Source organism: Nerophis ophidion, linkage group LG24, assembly GCF_033978795.1.
Source record: "Nerophis ophidion isolate RoL-2023_Sa linkage group LG24, RoL_Noph_v1.0, whole genome shotgun sequence".
NCBI lineage: Eukaryota > Metazoa > Chordata > Actinopteri > Syngnathiformes > Syngnathidae > Nerophis > Nerophis ophidion.
Genome location: NC_084634.1, coordinates 6,824,228 through 6,838,084, shown reverse-complemented (window position 1 = coordinate 6,838,084; position 13,857 = coordinate 6,824,228). Strand labels below are relative to the sequence as shown.

At 41.6% G+C, this 13,857-nt stretch overlaps 1 protein-coding gene across 1 annotated transcript in view; it reads right to left on the bottom strand.

The window, feature by feature from the left end:
* The window catches only part of LOC133542518 (oocyte zinc finger protein XlCOF6.1-like), a 13,295-nt gene extending 624 nt beyond the window's left edge, over positions 1-12,671 (bottom strand). Inside the window, exons 1-2 of the mRNA XM_061886728.1 lie at positions 12,390-12,671; positions 1-1,531 (exon numbers count right to left, since the gene is read on the bottom strand). The exon at positions 1-1,531 is cut by the window's left edge and continues 624 nt beyond it. Coding sequence (XP_061742712.1) covers positions 220-1,476 — 1,257 coding nt within the window. The 5' untranslated portion in view covers positions 1,477-1,531; positions 12,390-12,671 and the 3' untranslated portion in view covers positions 1-219. The remainder of the gene's footprint in view (positions 1,532-12,389) is intronic.
* Between the last annotated feature and the right edge of the window lie 1,186 nt (positions 12,672-13,857).

Genomic DNA, 13,857 nt, shown 5'->3' with positions numbered 1-13,857 from the left:
GGCTAGGAGACACAACAGGTTACAACAATAAAATGGAGTGGAAAGGACAGATTTAAAAAATAAAAATGAAAAATCAAATAAAATATTTTTTTTTGTTAACTTCGGACTTCGGCGAGCCGGATTTTGGGGACTCCTGTGTTAAAGGAAGTTACATGTGACGATGTTGTTAGAAGGTCAATGCTAACAAACTTTTGACGGATTATTTCAAATCCGGCCGCTTCATTTGCTGCTGCTGTTCTCACCAACACACTTGTGTTTCTCCAACTGGTATTTATAAGCGAAACTTTGACCGCACACACTGCAACTCAACACTTTCTCACCGGTGTGTCTTCGCACGTGTCTCGCCAGCGTTGATCGGTCAGAAAAGCATTTGCCGCAGACAGAGCAGGTATACGGTTTCTCGCCAGTGTGCGTCCGCATGTGCACTTTCATACATTTACTATCCACTAAGCTTTTGCCGCAGACTGAGCAGACACATGGTTTTTCCCCGGTGTGCGTCCTCGTGTGGACGACGAGTGTCGATCGGTCACAGAAGCTTTTGTTGCAGCTCGAACAGGAATAAGGTTTTTCACCGGTGTGTATTCTTCTCATGTGTATTTTTAAACACTGATTATTTACTAAACCTTTACCACAGACTGAACAAATGCATTTTTTCTCTCCAGTGTGTGTTCTCGTGTGTACTGCCAGCGCTGACTGGTCACAAAAGCTTTTGTGGCAGCTGGAACAGGAATACGGCTTTTCACCGGTGTGTATTCTCCTCATGTGTATTTGCAAACTTTGATTGTTTACTAGACTTTTACCACAAACCGAGCAGATGAAGGCTTTTGTCAACGTTTCTCCAGAGTGAGAGTTTCTCATGTGTACTTTCAAATATTCATTCTGGATAAAATCTTTGCCGCAGATGGAACATGAAAAAGGTTTTTCTCCAGTGTGTAATCTGGTATGTACTTTCAAATGTTGCTTCTGAGAGAATCGTTTGCTGCAAAATGCGCACATGAACGGTTTCTCTCCTGTGTGCGTCCTCATGTGTATTTTCTGATTGTAACGGTGATTAAAGGTTTTGTCGCAGAGAGAGCATTTAAAGCGTGCGTTGTCAGTGTGACATGTCTTATCATTTTTAGAGTCTTCATCATCAGTGTCAGGAGAGTGTGACGTTGTGTCCTCACTATCTGATAGTGGAGCTAAGAGCTTGTCTGCTTGTGTTCCTCCAAAGTGGTCTCCATCAGCTTCTGTTGTCATGTGTTGAGTTGAGCTGCTGCTCGGAGGCTCCGCCTCTCTCTGTTCCTCACTTTCAACTTTGACCTCATCATCTTCACTCTTCACAGGGACACCAGTCACTGGGAACTCCTCGAACCATTCAAGCTGCTCTCCGAAATGGCTGATGCCGTGTTCCACCTCTTCTTCTTTAATGTGGAGGGGCTGTGGCTCCTCTTCTTCCTCTTTGATGTGAAGGGGCTGTGGCTCCTCTTGCTCCATTTTTTTCTTAGGGTTCACTCCTGCTGCTCAGGGGGATGATGTTCATCCCAGACGTCTGCAGGACACAAGAAGACATACACACGCTTTAGGAAAGTCCGGAATATTTTCTGATAATGTCTGTGAGGTTAAAGTTTAAGTACGAATCCCGTTTCCATATGAGTTGGGAAATTGTGTTAGATGTAAATATAAACGGAATACAATGATTTGCAAATCCTTTTCAAGCCATATTCAGTTGAATATGCTACAAGGACAACATATTTGATGTTCAAACTGATAAATATTTTTTCTGTTGCAAATAATCAGTAATTTTAGAATTTGATGCCAGCAACACGTGACAAAGATGTTGGGAAAGGTGGCAATAAATACTGATAAAGTTGAGGAATGCTCATCAAACATTTATTTGGAACATCTCACAGGTGTGCAGGCTAATTGGGAACAGGTGGGTGCCATGATTGGGTATAAAAACAGCTTCCCAAAATATGCTCAGTCTTTCACAAGAAAGGATAGGGCGAGGTACACCCCTTTGTCCACAACTGCGTGAGCAAATAGTCAAACAGTTTAAGAACAATGTTTCTCAAAGTGCAATTGCAAGAAATTTATGGATTTCAACATCTACGGTCCATAATATCATCAAAACGTTCGGAGAATCTGGAGAAATCCTGGCCAGAAACCAACATTGAATGACCGCTACCTTTGATCCCTCAGACGGCACTGCATCAAAAACCGACATCAATCGCTAAAGGATATCACCACATGGGCCCAGGAACACTTCAGAAAACCCCTGTTACTAAATACAGTCTGTTGCTACATCTGTAAGTGCAAGTTAAAGCTCTACTATGCAAAGCGAAAGCCATTTATCAACAACATTCAGAAACGCCGCCGGCTTCTCTGGGCCCGAGATCATCTAAGATGGACTGATGCAAAGTGGAAATGTGTTCTGTGGTCTGACGAGTCCACATTTCAAATTGTTTTTGGAAATATTTTACATTGTGTCATCCTTCCAAAGGGGAGGAGAACCATCCAGACTGTTATCGACGCAAAGTTCAAAAGCCAGCATCTGTGATGGTATGGGGGTGCATTAGTGCCCAAGGCATGGGTAACTTACACATCTGTAAAGGCACCATTAATGCTGAAAGGTACATACAGGTTTTGGAACAACATATGCTGCCATCTATAACGTCTTTTTTCATGAATGCCCCTGCTTATTTCAGCAAGACAATGCCAAGCCACATTTAGCACGTGTTACAACAGCGTGGCTTCGTAAAAAAAGAGTGTGGGTACTTTCCTGGCCAGCCTGCAATCCAGACCTGTCTCCCATGGAAAATGTGTGGCGCATTATGAAGCGTAAAATACGACAGCGGAGACCCCGGACTGTTGAAGGACTGAAGCTCTACATAAAACAAGAATGGGAAAGAATTCCACTTTCAAAGCTTCAACAATTAGTTTCCTCAGTTCCCAAACGTTTATTGAGTGTTGTTAAAAGAAAAGGTGATGTAACACAGTGGTGAACATGCCCTTTCCCAACTACTTTGGCACGTGTTGCAGCCATGAAATTCTAAGTTAATTATTATTTGCAAAAAAAAAAATAAAGTTAATGTGTTAAAACATAAAATATGTTCTCTTTGTAGTGCATTCAATTGAATATGGGTTAAAAAGGATTTGCAAATCCTTGTATTCTGTTTTTATTTACCTCGAACACAATTTCCCAACTCATATGGAAACGGGGTTTGTACCATTGATAATCACACACACACTAAGTTCAAAGTTTATTCCTCACAAGACAATTTAGTTGCACAATAAGTCACAGTAGTTGTGGTAGAAGTATCAGTACAAGTAGAAGTACAGTAGTCAAATACAGTGTGGTTGGCATTCAAGATGTCATAATCATACTGTACATAAGCAAAATAACAAGAGCAATCAGGTAACAGCAAATATGAAGGATATTCTAAACAAAAAAAAGGTCAGGAAGTGTTCATTTTGTTAAATAAACATTTTCGTCTACAACCTGTTTTCCCCCCTGCGATGGGGTGGCGACTTGTCCAGGGTGTACCCCGCCTTCCGCCCGATTGTAGCTAAGATAGGCGCCAGCACCCCCCGCGGCCCCAAAAGGGAATAAGCGGTAGAAAATGGATGGATGGACCTGTTTTCCCCTGACAAAAACATGACAACAACTAAAAAAAACGAACTAAAAACAATGATGAAATGAATTAAAAATCTAGTTGACGAATAAAAGGAGGAAAAAAAATACTGACAGAGACAAAATTCAATCTGATTTGATTTAGTCCTTAGGCAGGTTGCAAATCTATCCAATCACAATTGCACGTGTTAGAGCAGGGGCGTCAAACTCATTTTAGATGGGGGGGCACATGGGGAAAGATCTACTCCCAACTGGTAAAATCACGGCCTGATAACCTAAAAATAAAGACAACTTTATATTGTTTTCTTTGTTTAGAAATAGAACAAGCACAAATGAAAATGTACAAATCATAATGTTGTTGTTTTTTTTACACTTGCATGTTGCGGTTAATAGTATTCTATGTTTATTTCAATCAATCAATCAATGCTTACTTATATAGCCCTAAATGTATTATTAGGTCCATCAATTATAAATGTATCACTTTCCTCGGGCACTGTTCCCCTAGCATTCAAAAAAGCGGTTATTCATCCTCTCCTTAAAAGACCAAACCTCGATCCTGACCTCATGGTAAACTACCGACCGGTGTCTCACCTTCCCTTTATTTCGAAAATCCTCGAAAAAATTGTTGCAGAGCAGTTAAATGAACACTTAGCGTCCAACAATCTATGTGAAACCTTTCAATTCGGTTTCAGGGCAAATCACTCGACGGAGACAGCCCTCGCAAAAATGACTAATGATCTATTGCTAACGATGGATTCTGATGCGTCATCTATGTTGCTGCTCTTCGAGCTTAGCGCTGCTTTCGATACCGTCGATCATAATATTTTATTAGAGCGTATCAAAACACGAATTGGTATGTCAGACTTAGACCTGTTTTGGTTTAACTCTTATCTTACCGACAGGATGCAGTGCGTCTCCCATAACAATGTGACCTCGGACTATGTTAAGGTAACGTGTGGAGTTCCCCAGGGTTCGGTCCTTGGTCATGCACTCTTCAGCATCTACATGCTGCCGCTGGGTGACATCATACGCAAATACGGTGTTAGCTTTCACTGTTATGCTGATGACACCCAACTCTACATGCCCCTAAAGCTGACCAACACGCCGGATTGTAGTCAGCTGGAGGCGTGTCTTAGTGAAATTAAACAATGGATGTCCGCTAACTTTTTGCAACTTAACGCCAAAAAAACGGAAATGCTGATCATCGGTCCTGCTAGACACCGACCTCTATTTAATAATACAACTTTAACATTTGACAACCAAACAATTAAACAAGGCGACTCGGTAAAGAATCTGGGTATTATCTTCGACCCAACTCTCTCCTTTGAGTCACACATTAAAAGCGTTACTAACACGGCCTTCTTTCATCTCCGCTCCATTCGCTCCATTTTGTCCAGTAACGACGCTGAGATCATTATCCATGCGTTTGTTACGTCTCATCTCGATTACTGTAACGTATTTTTGGGTCTCCCCATGTCTAGCATTAAAAGATTACAGTTGGTACAAAATGCGGCTGCTAGACTTTAGACAAGAACAAGAAAGTTTGATCACATTACGCCTGTACTGGCTCACCTGCACTGGCTTCCTGTGCACTTAAGATGTGACTTTAAGGTTTTACTACTTATGTATAAAATACTACGCGGTCTAGCTCCATCCTATCTTGCCGATTGTATTGTACCATATGTCCCGGCAAGAAATCTGCGTTCAAAAGACTCCGGCTTATTAGTGATTCCCAAAGCCCAAAAAAAGTCTGCGGGCTATAGAGCGTTTTCCGTTCGGGCTCCAGTACTCTGGAATGCCCTCCCGGTAACAGTTCGAGATGCTACCTCAGTAGAAGCATTTAAGTCTCACCTTAAAACGTATTTGTATACTCTAGCCTTTAAATAGACCCCCTTTTTAGACCAGTTGATCTGCCGTTTCTTTTCTTTTTCTCCTATCTACCCCCCTTCCTTGTGGAGGGGGTCTGGTCTGGTAACCATGGATGAAGTACTGGCTGTCCAAAATCGGGACCCAGGATGGACCGCTCGTCCAGAGTCGGGACCCAAGATGGACCGCTCGCCTGTGTATCGGTTGGGGACATCTCTGCGATGCTGATCCGCCTCCGCTTGGGATGGTTTCCTGCTGGCTCCACTTTGGATGGGACTCTTGCTACTATATTGGATCCATTTTGGACTTGATTCTCACGGTTAGGTTAGATCCACTATGGATTGGACTTTCACAATATCATGTTGGATTCACTCGACATCCATTGCTTTCGGTCCACATATGTGGTCCTCTCCAAGGTTTCTCATAGTCATCATGGTCGACGTCCCACTGGGGTGAGTTTTTCCTTGCCCTTATGTGGGCCCTACCGAGGATCTCGTTGTGGTTTGTGCGGCCCTTTGAGGCACTTGTGATTTAGGGCTATATAAATAAACATTGATTGATTGATTGATTGAAATCACAAGTGTCTCAAAGGGCTGCACAAGCCACAGCGACATCCTCGGTAGGGCCCACATAAGGGCAAGGAAAAACTCAACCCAATGGGACGATGAGAAACCTTGGAGAGGACCGCAGACGTCGAGTGGATCGAGCATAATATTGTGAGACTCCAGTCCATAGGGAATCTATACAGTTGTCGTTATTTATATTTTCTGAATAAATTAAGTGATAATGTTCATCAGTCAACTCATTGGTGTTAATTTCCAATCTATCAAGACACTTTTTTTTTTAATAAAAATGAAATTAGTACGTTATTTAAGTAGTTTGCTCATTTTCCTCGAATGGGGTACTAACATCATTTGACTTATTTATATTTTTATTTTTTACATATGTAGCATCATCTACAAAGATACAAATAATTGCTCTAGCGTCATCCAGTGGACATATTTAGAACAGCTGTTTCTTTCGTTCAAAAATTTCAGGTTAATTTTTATACTTAGCAAACTCATCCCGCGGGCCAGATAAAACCTGTTCACGGGCCTGATCCGGCCCTCGGGTCGTACGTTTGAAACTCCTGTGTTGGAAGGTGTGGGGGTAAATCACAGAAGGGATCCAATCAGAACTTCAGTGTTATAATTGTTCACTGGGATCACAAGACTGTTATGTAGGCGTGTTACAATACATGGTATTAACCTTTCAAATTAAAATGATCGAAAAACCGAGGTTGATAACGGCACTTTGATGAACTCCTGGACTGAGTGGAGCCGGCTAGCTTTAAAGGGGAACATTATCACCGGACCTATGTAAGCGTCAATATATACCTTGATGGTGCAGAAAAAAAGACCATATATTTTTTTAACCGATTTCCAAACTCTAAATGGCTGAACGTTTATCGCTCTTTTTGCGATGACGTCAGAACGTGACGTCTCCGAGGTAAAACAGCCGCCATTTTCATTTTCAACACATTGCAAACATTGGGTCTCGGCTCTGTTATTTTCCGTTTTTTCGACTATTTTTTGGAACTTTGGAGACATCATGCCTCGTCAGTGTGTTGTCGGAGGGATTCAAGTTGCACCACTGGCCCGAAGATGCGAAAGTGTCTGCCGCCAGACCCCCATTGAATGTGCCAGAGTGTCTCCACATTTTACCGGCGATGACAGACATGGCACAGAGATGTATGGATAACCTGCAGATGCATTTGCAACGATAAAGTCAACGAAATCACAAAGGTGAGTTTTGTTGATGTTGACTTATGTGCTAATCAGACATATTTGGTCGCGGCGTGACTGCCAGCTAATCGATGCTAACATGCTATGCTAATCGACGCTAACATGCTATCTACCGGCGGTGCTAAGGCAGACATGGCACAGAGATGTATGGATAACCTGCAGATGCATTTGCAACGATAAAGTCAACAAATTCTCAAAGGTGAGTTTTGTTGATGTTGACTGCCAGCTAATCGATGCTAACATGCTATTTACCGCCGGTGCTAAAGCAGACATGGCACAGAGATGTATGGATAACCTGCAGATGCATTTGCAACGATAAAGTCAACAAATTCACAAAGGTGAGTTTTGTTGATGTTGACTGCCAGCTAATCGATGCTAACATGCTATTTACCGGCGGTGCTAAAGCAGACATGGCACAGAGATGTATGGATAACCTGCAGATGCATTTGCAACGATAAAGTCAACAAATTCACAAAGGTGAGTTTTGTTGATGTTGACTGCCAGCTAATCGATGCTAACATGTTATGCTAATCGATGCTAACATGCTATTTACCGGCGGTGCTAAAGCAAACATGGCACAGAGATGTATGGATAACCTGCAGATGCATTTGCAACGAAAAAGTCAACAAATTCACAAAGGTGAGTTTTGTTGATGTTGGCTGCCAGCTTATCGATGCTAACATGCTACGCTAATCGATGCTAACATGCTATTTACCGGCGGTGCTAAAGCAGACATGGCACAGAGATGTATGGATAACCTGCAGATGCATTTGCAACGATAAAGTCAACAAATTCACAAAGGTGAGTTTTGTTGATGTTGGCTGCCAGCTTATCGATGCTAACATGCTATGCTAATCGATGCTAACATGCTATTTACCGGCGGTGCTAAAGCAGACATGGCACAGAGATGTATGGATAACCTGCAGATGCATTTGCAACGATAAAGTCAACAAATTCACAAAGGTGAGTTTTGTTGATGTTGACTGCCAGCTAATCGATGCTAGCATGTTATGCTAATCGATGCTAACATGCTATTTACCGGCGGTGCTAAAGCAGACATGGCACAGAGATGTATGGATAACCTGCAGATGCATTTGCAACTATATTACGTTTCCTTCCACCCACATTTAATGCGAAACAAACACTTACCAATCGACGGATTTAAGTTGCTCCAGTGTCACGAGATGCGAAAGTCCTGATCGTTTGGTCCGCACATTTTACCAGCGATGCTAACGCAGCTATTCAGCCATGCTATGGCTATGAATAGCGTCAATAGCTATTCGCTCAATAGCTTCAGTTTCTTCTTCAATACTTTCATACTCCCAAGTATCTGTTTCAATACATGCGTAATCTGTTGAATCGCTTAAGCCGCTGAAATCCGAGTCTGAATCCGAGCTAATGTCGCTATATCTTGCTGTGGTATTCGCCATGTTGGCATCACTAAATGACGTCACAGGAAAATGGACGATGGATTCAAAGATAGCGAAAATCAGGCACTTTAAAGCCTTTTTTCGGGATATTCCATGATGGGTAAAAGAAATGGATAGTCGCATCACAAATAGCGAAAATAAGGCACTTTAAAGCTTTTTTTAGGGATATTCCGGGACCGGTAAAATTTTGAAAAAAACTTCAAAAAATACAACAAGCCACTGGGAACTGATTTTTATTGTTTTTAACCCTTTTGAAATTGTGATAATGTTCCCCTTTAATGCTGACATGAAAACAAGGGACATTCATGTCTTTCCCCGTTAGGAACAATCCAAACTTATACAAAACACATTTCTGTCTGAGCTACTGAGCCATTCAATATTGCAGATTGCACCTCCAAGCTGTACTTTCTTAGAACGGAACTATGATGATCGATAGTTCCTCAGAGGAAAAGTGACATGTTCTTGTCTTTTCATGGTTGTGAACGATGGGAAAAATTCCCCCCAAAAAGTGCAGTTCTCATTTAACGGTTTTTGTTATTATTGTCAGATTAATCATACTTAACCCCCACAACCGTGTCAAAATGTCATCAAACTTGTCCCATTTGTTTGTGCTCCAATTTTCTTTTTGGACTAACTATTGTAGTGGAGCAGTTATTAACGTTGTGGGAAGTTGCCCCCCCTAACCCACCTTGTCCACATCTCCACAAACTCCGTAGAGTGATTTGCCCTGAGAATTTTAATTTTCCTGAAGGAACTCTCCTGACGGAATAAATAAAGTACTATCTAATCTAATCTAATCTAATCTAATCTTGTCCCAATCATTTGTGCTTGTGCTGCCAAATGTTTAGCTCCGTTATAATTTTAAAGGTGTTAACATAACAAATTCCCCACCTTCTCAACATCTCCCCAAACCAGTCCCAATTTATTTGTGCAGCACATAATGTTGGTCTCACTGCTATTATCTGCCGATAAATGCTTTAAAATGTGAGATCGGAAATTATCGGTATCGGTTTCAAAAAGGAAAATTAATGACTTTTTAAAACGCCGCTCCACCCTCTCACACACACAACACAGGAGTTGACGACTGCAGCATGAGAGGTTGACTGGCGATGCTTGATGACCTCATCAAACCGCCGCGAGCGCAGCATAAGCACAACAAGAGTGTGTTGTTGCCGGTGCTGTAGCCTGGCTAACAAGCCAGCGACTCGGTGACTGACTAACGACACCATGTCTATGGTTCGGGATTATTTTAAAGTGTGTCTGACGGGGGAAAAAAATGGCAATTTGATTGGTTAAGCGAGGAGGAACCAAGACGTCTTCCTTTAATACGAGCAATTAGATCAAGAATCATAAGGAGATACACGATGAGGAAAAGCGGAAGATGGATGAAAAGCAAACACCGAAATAAGTTGTCACTTAAAGGCTCCGCCACTTTTCGCCACTCCAGGGCGAAAGCCCACGTTGTGGTCAGAGACAACGCACGCAGTATGGCACAAACTACGGTGGAGTTTGGTATGGCTAGTCTGCCCTGCATAGCACACACTTTGCAGCTTGCAGTGAACGAAGGTGTCATGTCTCAACGCAGCATTTCAAAAGCTCTGTCTGACTGCTAGGCCACTTCAAGCACTCACCACTCGCTTGCAGCACATTTGTGTTACTCATACAAATACACTAGAGCAGGGCAGATTGAGCCCAGTTTGTAATTCCCTGTTATACCAGGCAGTCTTGCAATAAAGAGGACTATGTTATTGTTTACTTTATTACTCTAGTATATACTCTGGACTGAAGCTGTGTGCATTCGTTGTTTTTGTAGCTGTTGTTTTGAGGCATGTTTAAATAAATGATGAATAAATAAATGGGTTGTACTTGTATAGCGCTTTTCTACCTTCAAGGTACTCAAAGCGCTTCGACACTACTTCCACATTCACACACACATTCACACACTGATGGAGGGAGCTGCCATGCAAGGCGCTAACCAGCACCCATCAGGAGCAAGGGTGAAGTGTCTTGCTCAGGACGCAACGGACGTGACGAGGTTGGTACTAGGTGGGGATTGAACCAGGGACCCTTGGGTTGCGCACGGCCACTCCTCCACTGCGCCCAAAAAAATAATGCACTTTGTGAAAGTCAAAGTGTAGTATTTCCAATAGTTGTAGTGGATTATCTCAGGGCTGTTTTGAGGCATGTTTAAAAAAAAAAAAAAAAAAAAGCACTTTGTGACTTCATTAATAAATATGGCAGTGACATGTTAGCATTTTTTTCCCATAACTTGAGTTGATTTATTTTGGAAAACTTTGCTACATTGTTTAATGCATCCAGCGGGGCATCACAACAAAATTAGGCATAATAATGTGGTTTTTGATTGATTGATTGATACTTTTTTTTTAGGGCTTCACGGTGGCAGAGGGGTTAGTGCGTCTGCCTCACAATACGAAGGTCCTGCAGTCCTGGGTTCAAATCCAGGCTCGGGATCTTTCTGTGTGGAGTTTGCATGTTCTCCCCGTGAATGCGTGGGTTCCCTCCGGGTACTCCGGCTTCCTCCCACTTCCAAAGACATGCACCTGGGGATAGGTTGATTGGCAACACTAAAATGGTCCCTAGTGTGTGAATGTTGTCTGTCTATCTGTGTTGGCCCTGTGATGAGGTGGCGACTTGTCCAGGGTGTACCCTGCCTTCCGCCCGATTGTAGCTGAGATAGGCGCCAGCACCACCCGCGACCCCAAAAGGGAATAAGCGGTAGAAAATGGAAAATGGATGGATTGATACTTTTATTAGTAGATTGCACAATTCAGTACATATTCCGTACAATTGACCACTAAATGGTAACACCCCAATAAGTTTTTCAACTTGTTTAAGTCGGAGTCCACGTTAATCAATTCATGGTTCATTCCGCAACTGTATATATCGGTATCGGTTGATATCGGAATCGGTAATTAAGAGTACCATGAATTGATTTACGTGGACCCCGACTTAAATGAGTTAATTGTACGGATTGTGTACTGAACTGTAAAATCTATCAATCAATCAATGGACAATATCGGATATTCAATCAATCAATCAATCAATCAATGTTTATTTATATAGCCCCAAATCACAAATGTCTCAAAGGACTGCACAAATCAATACGACTACAACATCCTCGGAAGAACCCACAAAAGGGCAAGGAAAACTCACACCCAGTGGGCAGGGAGAATTCACATCCAGTGGGACGCCAGTGACAATGCTGACTATGAGAAACCTTGGAGAGGACCTCAGATGTGGGCAACCCCACCTCTAGGCAAAAAAAAAAAAAAGCCATTATCTCTAGTTTGTTGTCTTAAGAGTATTTTATGTAGGTTGTTTTAAAAGCTCTGAGTTGGATTGATGTTCAATTTCGTTGCTTCCATGCAATGACAATAAAGGTATTCTGATTTTCAACCGCTTGTCCCTCTCCGCGGGTGGTGGGGCCTATTTTAAACTATTATAACATGTACTTAAGTTAATGGTGGACTATAAAGTTAGTAAACATGTGAGAGTGTGACGTAAACATACAAACTTAATGTTTTTTTGGAAAGCAGCGTTCAGTAGTTGGAGAAAGTTCCTCCTCGTTCTGACACTACAAATAATTCTTCAACAGCCGCCGTTCGTGGCTCGTGCTCCCACACTCTCAGCATTTGGACTTAAAACATTTTCACACAATCACAACACTTTACTCACATTTGATCTCTGCTTAGCGAGGCGTTGAGAACTTCCGTCTCTCTTTGTCGGCAGCTAGCAGGCAAAGCTAACTCGCGAGCTAAGCTAACTAGCACGCTAAGCTAGCCTGAAAAGATTCATATCTTAGTGGGACGAAGAATTTATAAAGAAAGTGCAGTTTATCATAAAATAGACTAATTAGTACAACATGGAAATGAAGGAATTAACGCCGTTAAAGATTAAACTGTTATTTTTGCCTAAAGATGCGATTGGTATGCGCATGCGCAAACAGCAGACAATGAAAGGTAGTGCCTACGTCACTTCCGGTTGTGTACACGCTTAGATAAAAGCGTCCAGCATTTTTTAGAATTGATTGATTGATTGATTAAAACTTTAATTAGTAGATTGCACAGTTCAGTACACATCCCGTACATTTGACCACTAAATGGTAACACCCGAATAAGTTTTTCAACGTGTTTAAGTCGGGGTCCACGTTAATCAATTCATGGTAAAACCGTAAAGACCCAAACGATGTTAATTATTTTACTACTTTATCTAGTCCAGTCCATAGTGGATCTAACATAATCGTGAGAGTCCAGTTCATAGTGGATCTAGCATAATATTGTGAGAGTCCAGTCCATAGTGGATCTAGCATAATAGTGAGAGTCCACTCCATATTGGATCTAACATAAGAGTGAGAGTCCAGTTCATAGTGGATCCAGCATAATATTGTGAGAGTCCAGTCCATGGAGGACCTAACATAATAGTGTGAGAGTCCTGTTCATAGTGGATCTAGCATATTATTGTGAGAGTCCAGTCCATAGTGGATCCAACATAATAGTGTGAGAGTCCTGTTCATAGTGGATCTAACATAATATTGTGAGAGTCCAGTCCATAGTGGATCTAGCATAATAGTGAGAGTCCAGTCCATATTGGATCTAACATAAGAGTGAGAGTCCAGTCCATAGTGGATCTAACATAATCGTGAGAGTCCAGTTCATAGTGGATCTAACATAATATTGTGAGAGTCCAGTCCATAGTGGATCTAGCATAATAGTGAGAGTCCAGTCCATATTGGATCTAACATAAGAGTGAGAGTCCAGTCCATAGTGGATCCAACATAAGAGTGAGAGTCCAGTCCATAGTGGATCTAACATAATCGTGAGAGTCCAGTTCATAGTGGATCTAGCATATTATTGTGAGAGTTAATTATTTTACTACTTTATCTACAATTGACAACTTAAAATTATACTTGTGTTAGTCTGCAGGTATAGGTTTATGTTACAAAAAAAACAACAAAAAAAAAACGTCATAAGACTCAGTAGCGCCCCCGTGTGTCAATGACGGTTGTTAAAAATGTGTCCCGAATTTTTTTAAATCCACCCCTTGTCAATTTTTATATTATTGTTCTCTTTTACTAATAGGTAATGTATTTATTTTATTTTCCAAATAATACAATTATTAATAAAATTAATAATTAGAAAAGAAG